Genomic DNA, 9,587 nt, shown 5'->3' on the forward strand with positions numbered 1-9,587 from the left:
AATACAGAAATATTCATTCTCAGAGTATATGCGGATATGAAATAATGTCAAATCACAGTATTCCCTTGCCAGTTCCGGTAATTAGGGATATGCATAAATGTGCCTACATGTAAAGCAAGGAAATTTTGTCAAACTGAACAAATACCTGTATTGTTCAATTGAAATTCAGTATCGGACCAAAGAAATTAGTGAATTTTAATCCTACCCTCTGTGTTAGTCAAATAAATTATTCCAACAGATGTTTCCTCTTTCCCTGTACACGCTAGGTGATGTTTGACCTTGGCAACTGAAAAACAGGCATTAAATACCTTTTTAACCTACATCTAAGATCCACTGAGGATTACATACAGCTTGAACAATGACAAAAGCCAGTTATTACTAGATTACTGAAATATGTCATTAATCTTTCTTTTTTGATGATATAAAAACAATAGCAATTTTATATTGGATTTTAAGTTAGTTTTGAACATTTAGAGAGAATTACGGATATTGACAGGGAGTAATTAAAAGAAAACAAATCACTTAACTATTTTAAAGATACCTAATACCTTCCAATGGGATACACCATTATTAATTTTCCCTGAGTAGAGAAGTTGTTGAAATTTTGATGTTGTAAACTCCTCTTTCCCTGTACACGCTAGGTGATGTTTGACCTTGGCAACTGAAAAACAGGCATTAAATACCTTTTTAACCTACATCTAAGATCCACTGAGGATTACATACAGCTTGAACAATGACAAAAGCCAGTTATTACTAGATTACTGAAATATGTCATTAATCTTTCTTTTTTGATGATATAAAAACAATAGCAATTTTATATTGGATTTTAAGTTAGTTTTGAACATTTAGAGAGAATTACGGATATTGACAGGGAGTAATTAAAAGAAAACAAATCACTTAACTATTTTAAAGATACCTAATACCTTCCAATGGGATACACCATTATTAATTTTCCCTGAGTAGAGAAGTTGTTGAAATTTTGATGTTGTAAACTTAAACTATAACCAGCAGTTTCTGCCCACATTTCCTTACCCATGGAATTAAATACTGTAGTAGGTTTGCAATTCAGAATTTGGTGGGAAAGTCACCTTTTGTCTCTTCCAGTGTATGCTATGTAATTGGCAATATCGTAATATCTTTAAATGATACAGTCAGCATATAACAAGTACACTGGATTGTGCCAACTAATCATAAGCCACTCTCCTAGTGACCCTGTATAGTTCAAGTTCTAGTTCACATGGAAGAAACTTGCAGTAAGCAATGTTAGTTCCCACTCTTCTTAGCTCTTCAGCCTACAAGCACTCGAACTGTATTCAGAATTAGGTGCGTTAAATATTTGGAGATACCAGCTGGAGCACCTTGGCAGAGCTGAACAGACGTGGAGTGCCTTTTCCAGCAGTTACAGCCCATCTCACTGCCTTTCCTTGGTGGTGGTGTTGAAGGAAAAAAATGCAAACATCTTAGTGAGGAGGTCTAAACGTATCAGCAGCAATTAGTGATGAAGGCTGTGGAGAAGAAATGTAAGGAATTTACTTGCTGTTGAATTATTCAGCCATGGTATGGGATATGAGAGGAGTCACTGTAATGCTAGATAGAGTGTAAGGATGAAGCGAAGTTCCGAAATTAAATAGTGTTGCTGAAGCAGAGCTATTTGAACGCAGATCAGGTATAAACAGTTTCTGGTTACTATGACCCATGTAAGGTCTCAGCGGGCAATTCATCAATTTAGTGGTTGGTTCCCTTTTTTTCTGGAGGTATTCACTACCTGCAAAGCTGAGTGTGAGTGCATCTATAGGACCGTAATTAATGTTACAGTATTGTGTATCTTCATGGTATTTTCTGTATCCATGTTTACAGTCTTGCTGAATTAATTCAGCTGTATGTGGTGCTGAGTGATTCTGCCGTTGATAATTCGTGGCATTCAATCTGTTTACAAGGAAAAATATAACTCTCATTACAAACTTGCAAGATTATGTACAAACAGCATTCTCTTCTCTCTAAACTTAAATTTCAGTAGTAATAATTAAAAAAAAAAAAAGTCGTTTTAATATATGCTTAATCTGTAGTACTTTACACTGCCACATCATTCAACATCCCACAGATAGTGATAAAAGGCATCCCTTTTTGGCCATGAATTCTGCTATTTACTTGGAGGCTACTGATTTGGAAATTATCCTTTCTTTCCTATGTCCATGCCTCCCTACTCCCACAGTTCTCTGTGCTGCTGGCTGTGCCCAAAACTGGGAAAGAGAAAGGCCCTAAAATACAGTAACAGAGCACAGGCACTACTAGACCCCCTGTGCCCTTGAAAAGAATAAATGCTTTTTTCAAATCACTCAGAGAGAGTGCACGTCTCCCGATGAGCAGGTTGCCAGCTAGACCACACGGACTCCTACATGTCCGGATGACCAGATACCATATAGACACATTCTTGTCGGGAGATATATGCCCGCTGATTGGCAAGCTGTCAGGAGCACATTTGCTTGCATTACTCTGCTGCCTCTTCCAGGAGATACGTGCTGTTTCCCAGAGCTTAGAAGACCAAATGGCACATGCAACTTGTCAGCCAGTAGTAGGTCAAAAAATTACCAGGGCACATCTGGGTCCGCAGGCTGTAATACACTTTCAAGAACGTTGAAACCCAGACTGTTTGAAACCTTCTACATAAAATACATTAATATTTAGAATCATTTAAGTAGGAAAAGACACTTACGATCATCGAGTCCAAACATAGGTCAGTAACATTTTAAACAGAATGCATCTACAGAGAGGGCTATTCAGTAACTTCAGAGCGAGTTGCATCTTGTAAATGGCTCCATCAAAATTGTATCAGCAATGAAGCACTGCTTTAGGAGGTTAAAATAAACATAAAGTAAACTCCAGTCTTTGCGTATGTATTTTTCAGGTGTTATGGGTTCACTTTAATAGCTCCTAGATTAGTGAAACAGATAGACAGTATGCAGGGTTTACTTTTTTCCTATCCTTGCATCTTTGTTGTCAGTAGTTTTACAGACTACTGTTGAGATAAAAACTCAAAATTTCATAACATCAGAACTGTGCTTCATCTAATCATCTGCATTAGCATTGCACATTTTTGATTGTGTAACTACTTTACAAAACTGTAAAAATCACTTTTATATACACAAAGTATGAATCAAATTAACAAAGTAAAGAAATAATGCTGTGGTTTCAGGTTTTTAAAACAGATACCTGGATGGGAGATTTAAAAACTAATTTTAGGTTAAAAAAAAAAGACTGCTACTTGAATAGGGTTATATAAATAAATTCTGTAATAACTTCAGTATAACCTTATAAGCTATTCAGTTGAAGTCAGTTCCAATAAACTAATTTACTGCAAGAATATAAACACTGTTTTGATATTTGTCTTCCTGTATCCTATAACACATTCTGTAGGCATACTCCCATATCTATGCAGATATAAAGCAATGCATAGAACTGCCTGTGATATAGCTATAAAAGCGACACAATCCAAAAGTTCTGAGATTGGGGCAGAAAACAAAAAAAAAAAATAGCCAAAAAAATTGAGTCAGTGTTCAAGATGTGCTGATTGATTTTTCAGGATGCATTATTTAGACACATGATCTGTTAATATGGGAGAGTTTGTGATTGTAATTCAGAGTGTAATTGATAAAAATTGATAAAAATAAGGGATCTGAAAGGCTCTCGTTTTTCTTATGCTTTTTAATCTCGGTGTATTGTGCAAAGTAGCTATCCAGACTAACAGAGCTCTGAGAGGAACCAATTAATATATGCACCTGCTTATTTACAGTCACTAAATGATAATTGTTATATATTGTGACTGTAAACAATAGATTTTACTTTGCTAGGAGAAAAAAAAAAAAGTGGTTTTATTTTAAGTTAAGTGGCCTTGAAGGATTCTAGGAGTTCACTGCTAAAAAAATACGTATTTGAACCTTAGTTCTTCAATCGGATAGCACTGTAACCACAGACTGCAGAAATGACTGACTACATCTTTCTGTTCTCTTAATTCTGAGCAGAATTAATTGCTGCATCAAAACCAAGATAAATCAGAGCCAGCTGTGCAATGATCCGTGTAATAGACTAATACTTTAATTCAAAAAGAGATTTGGAGCAGTAAGATCTTCCTTTCTTGGAGAGTTAATATATTAGACTGTCGTAGTAATCACTAATTACATGTCCAGTAAAGTTGAGTATAATCAGTTACGCAGTTTGTAGTAAAATGTTTTGGAATAAAAGACTGAGTCTTATCTGATTTCATTTGTATGATAAATTGCTTTGATTATTACTAAGATTTTGTTTCTTGTGGTACTTGAAAATTATCAGTATTTGATTCAAATTTATACAGCCAAAATTTTTGTGTGTGGCAAAAGCCGGTCAGTTTAATAATAAGAGTATATATAATACCCCAGATTCTCATGATTATGTCACTTCAGATTAGTCTGCCCTCAGGTTTGGCACTGTGGGGAAAAAAAAGGGCTTTCATTGCATCAGTTGATATCTTCACAACAGGTAGTGATTTTTTTTTTTTTTCATCTGCAGCTTTTGGTAACACAGATTATAAATTTTGTAAAAATGTTGTGTGGTCCTGGGAAGCACTAATGAAGACAGAAGCGATAGGGGCTTCGGTGTGGTTCTGACATGAAGACCTCATCTGTGTTCTCTGATCTCTCTGATGTAGGTTGAGGAGGAATCTGAAGTAACGGCAGAAGTAAGTTGAATTCTAAAAGCCAGAAGTTACAGGATGTGAAGATTTGGCCATTACTGGATTATTTTTTTTTCTCAAATCTTACAAAGAAAGATATTGGCATCTCTTTGGATATGTTATCTGTGTCTTTGTAATCTCAAAACCAGACAGAATGAAGTATGTTGAACTTAACACTGCCTTTTAAGAGCATTCAGAAAAAAAAGGTGACTGCCTATTTCTTTGGAAGCAATGCTTTGTATTAAAAGCATGTAAAAACACCAGCACGTGGTAGGTTAAACTGGTCACCTACTTCTTAAACTTCCTGAAGGAGTTGTTTTTAACCCATGTCTTACCTAGTTTGTGACATGAATACCTGAGTTACTGCTGCTTTCCATATATGATACTCAGCAATGATGCAGAGGCATGCTTACAGTGTCTTACTTCAAGATTTTTGGATTGATAGTCCTAAAAAGTAATTTCCATCATTTGGATTTTTCCAAGTTCTGGTGAATAATGTGGAATAGTTACGAAAGAAGGCACTAGAAGATTAATGATACCTGTGCTTATTAATTTTTGGATTGGGAGTATTACACATTAATTTTACTTCAAATTCTGCTTTAAGTAACTGGGACTTGAGTTTGGCGGCTTTTCATTAGTTAGAGTAATTAAATGAATGCTCAAGACTTCTGATATAGGAAAATTCCAAATGTACAGATAAGGAAAGGAAAGCCCAGATTGCAAATTGGCCCTTGAATAAAACCTTTCCTAATGGTGTTTCTCTGATGAACGTCAGCTCAACGTCTTACACTTGAGATTCTCTCTGAGGTAAGAAAGGAGTTTTTCCTGAATAAGGAAATCAGGATCTGTCTTTTTGCATTCAATGTTTTGTGTATTTTGCTATTGTTTATATTTTATTGCCCTTTGATAAACACAGTTCAAATAAATTTAACTCCTGCATGCCTTCTCCCCTTGAATAACAAGACCCTTATCTTCAGATTTTCAAAACTAAGGAAGTAAGTGAGTGTTACTATAACCTTGAGGTGCCACTTGCTTCTGCTAAAGCTAGTGAGTGAATTGCCATCAGAATAAGAAAATACAAAACAACAAATAGAGCTCTGATGGGTAGCTGTCATTACTGGTCCATTGCCAAAATTAGTATTAACTGGGCTTGATGCTTATTGTTTTAGCTGTCGTCATCAACGATATTCAGGCAGAACGCAGAAAAACATACATTAAAAAAGCTGCATCTTCTTTAGACGATTCCCAGAGAAGAATGTCAATACTTTTGGTGAATGTTTGAAGCGGCAGCTGCTGGATTACTGCCTCAGTGCAGAGCATGGGAAAGTCACCTCCCGATCTCTATGGCATGGCATTACCTGGGGAAGCCGTTCCACCCTTACTCTTCCTCTGCCTTCCACGCACCCACTTAAAAACATTTGGTGGATTTTTAGGATTTCTCAATGTGTGTTATGCCAGTAAGCCATCTACAGTGTGACTTACTTTTCACAGGTTCTGAATATTTCCAGCTTTAAGATTGTATTGTACATTACGTAAAATATTTAAGACCCGAATGAATTACTCCCTGGAGAGCGTTTCACACAGAGATTCCTGCAGCCAAGCAGCTCATGGCAAACCCCTATCAAATTCTTCCATTGGTGAAACAGCAAAGCAGGTCTTGCTCTCTCTGGATCTATTCTCCCTCTCACTTTTTACATTCTGTAACAGCTTGGCTACATCCCAGCCGCATACGTGTATGTTCAGTCCCATTCTCCGGCCCGCTGTAACCCCCTGCATTTTAAGTCTGCGATTCCCCTTGAGTGCCATCATTCACGCTGTCATTTCAGGCATAAATCCTCACACTTCTCCCACTCCAGCAAAGTCAGTCCTTACCCTGCTGGGCTCCCGCGCCGCTCGCTCACGTTGGCTGCCACACCGCACTTCTCACGCAGCTGCCAGCGAGGGAAAACTGTAAGCCAGGTCCCTTCGGGTTCTCATCCTTCACCCCGGTTTTCCTTCCTCTTCTCCTCAAGTGAGAGCGGCTGAGCTGACCTTCCAAATGGGACACCTCTCTTGTCATCTAGAACGGAATGGGTTTGAAGTATTTCCTTAAATATCTGTGGGTGTGAAATGGAATTACAGTAGGATCTCAGTAGCCAAGTCTTTAAAAAGACTTTAGTCTTTTTAAAATAATGTAAGACTAAGTCTTAATATTATGCTCTAACACTTACGTACACACACACGTACACACACACTAGAATGGAGCCCTTCTGATAGGTATCTTAGATCTATTTTTAAAGTGTTTATTACTGAGAAAAGTGGATGTCTGCTTGTTGGTGCGAGCTGACAGAATGGAATATTAAACTCACTTAAGCTTCCTTTTTGCAACTTGCCTCAGAATTTTGTGATTTTATGAAAAAAAATAACCAACCACATTTATTTTTAAAAATTTGGATTTATGACTGGATGGAAAAATCTAGAGAGAGGACCATTTTAAAGGGGGCCAGAAAGCAAAAAACCACCCTTTTTTATTGTTTTAGGGTTGTTAATGAAAATGTTCATCAAAAGATTTTGTAATTTAAAATACAATCTTGATTAAGACAACATTTTCGGAAGCTAAACTATTTTGATCAGCAAATTTGGAAGGAGAGATGAAATTAAAAATGTTTGTCCTATTTGCTTTTTCAATGTTAAAATCTTTCTTACAGCATACTAGAGAAGCACTGCTGTGTTCTAGTATACCAGTATTAAGAAGCAGCTCTACCTTTAGTAATTTAGGAAATACAATAAAAAGTCTTTTGCTGCACTTTAATATAACGTATTTAACTTCACTGCAGAATATGCTGTAGTCCTACAATACACTACCAACATGCCTTCTGAAGCAAGGAAAAAAGTATTTAATTGGAAATTATCAAAATTTTTGTTTGGGTTTGGAGTGCACTCCCACTATGAAATGATGAGTTTTCCCCCCGAAGCAGAAGTTCTGAATTTCAGCCTATTTTGACTCTCCCATGGCTGTGTCTCGCCTTTGATTTCCTCCCAAGCTACAGCTGGAACCAGTGGGACCTGACCAGACACAGCCCATGTGTGGCTTTGTGCTGTAGGTGTTTTACTGTGACAGGCGACATTTCTGCTGGTCCGTCAGCAGTACCGATAGCCACAGTTCACCGTTCCGGCAGACAAACCTACTTGTTACGTCCTAACACAGAAGTGGGAACGGGAGAAAATGAACAAATTGGAAAGAATTACCATGAATGCTCATGCTGAATTGGAACTGTAAAACCAGAAAATAATTTGACGCGAAGGGAATAAAGTGTACCTGGAAAAACATCATTTTGTCTCTGGTAGAACTTTGGCTTACCTAAATCACACTGGAAATCTGGCATTGCTCAGATTTGAAATATACTGTGGAAGGTAAGGCAGGAAAGTAATCTCAGACATTTAGCTGGGAAAGAAGAAGAAGAAACAGCTGCCGCAGCTTGTTATGGCTTTGGACTTAAATAGTGGATTGATACAAGAATATAATCACTGGATCTCTTTGTGGTTACTATGGAGGGGCAGTCTTCTGGTGGGAGAAAGTCTTGATGGGGCAAAGAGCAACTGTCCTTATATCTATTGTCTTTTTTTTTTTTTTTTTTTAATATCTCTAAAGCACCTCTTCTTTGGGAACTGCTAGCAGCCACGGCGGTGTCTCCAAACCCTGCTCACAAATCTCACCATGCAATCTCTCAAACTGCACTTTGCAGAAAGCTAAATTTGGAGTTTTCAAAAGACCTTAATGGGGTTCCACCACTTCTGTTCCACTTCCACTGGCTTTCCTGCACTGAGGCTGAACACAGCGAATGTACAATGGGAAAGTAAAAAAAAAATTACACCATTTTGTGTTATTAATTACATTAGAGAAGAAGAGCACAGTGCTCATGATCCGGTAATTTAGGGTGCCTGGGAAGTCTCTGGACACCTACTGTGAAGTCCTCTGTCCATCATTGATCTATGCATGTTGACACTGCTGAGGGTCCCATAGTCTCGTTAAAAGTGCTTTTGGAGTAGACACTCCTCGGGCAGGCAGACCGAGGACACCTCCGTGAGTTACGGGAGAGCCGATCCCCAGACTTGTGCGCTGGACCCAGTCAGAGCACGTTTGGCAACTACAGACTGAAAGAGGAGCCGCAGGGCAACCGGGGCTGGCAGGCAACTCGCCCCCTCCCCGGGGAGTCCGGGATGGGTTCTCCCGTGTCACGCCACGGTGTCAGCGAGGGTGTTTTCAGTCCAAGTTTAAGGAATCGCTCAAGAACTGCTTGCTGGAGGCTGCCGGAGTGAATTTCCAGGAGGTTTTAGCCGCGGGGCGGTTTCTCAGCGCTGACTCGCGGCGGGGGCTGCGGCAGCCCCGCGGGAAGGACGCGGGTCCCGGCCGGGGGGGATCGGGGGCAGGTGCCCGCCCCCGCCGGGTCCAGCCTGGGCCCTCCCGCCACTAAATCGCCCCTTCCCGGGACTTCCAATTATCGCTGAAGATTAAGCCCTTAATTTTCTTGGCTGCAAACCCGGTAACGGATCGCTCAGACTTTGTTTTTTTACTGCGCCCGAGGCTTGATTTATTGTGTCTGCGTTATCGCGCAATCAGGCTCCGCTCAAAATGTTTTTCCTGGGCTAATTCTATAGCCCCGCTATTTATTTTGACTGTCCCTTCTCATTAATGTTACTAATTTTTAATCGCTCCCCGTTCACTTTTAAATCGCCCCTTCTGCCTTCCCGGTCGCCCCTTATCCCCCCCTCTCCCCACCGTGTTTCCACCCACTCGTGTGGGTCGGTCCCCAACGGGAGGCGCCACACACTCCCACCCCCGCGGCTGCGGGACGGACCCTCGCCCGGGAAGAGGGGGCACCCCCCCTCCCCGCCCCGGGCA

The 9,587-nt window shown here is 39.6% G+C and overlaps 1 protein-coding gene across 1 annotated transcript in view; it reads left to right on the forward strand.

Annotated features, from left to right (window-relative positions):
• The first annotated feature begins 2,404 nt into the window (after positions 1-2,404).
• The window catches only part of LOC104286932, a 9,844-nt gene continuing 2,661 nt past the window's right edge, over positions 2,405-9,587 (forward strand). Inside the window, exons 1-2 of the mRNA XM_009885577.1 lie at positions 2,405-2,572; positions 8,839-9,115. Of these exons, the coding sequence (XP_009883879.1) occupies positions 2,405-2,572; positions 8,839-9,115 (445 nt within the window). The remainder of the gene's footprint in view (positions 2,573-8,838; positions 9,116-9,587) is intronic.

The sequence above is a fragment of the Charadrius vociferus genome, unplaced genomic scaffold (assembly GCF_000708025.1).
Source record: "Charadrius vociferus isolate BGI_N301 unplaced genomic scaffold, ASM70802v2 scaffold835, whole genome shotgun sequence".
Lineage (NCBI taxonomy): Eukaryota > Metazoa > Chordata > Aves > Charadriiformes > Charadriidae > Charadrius > Charadrius vociferus.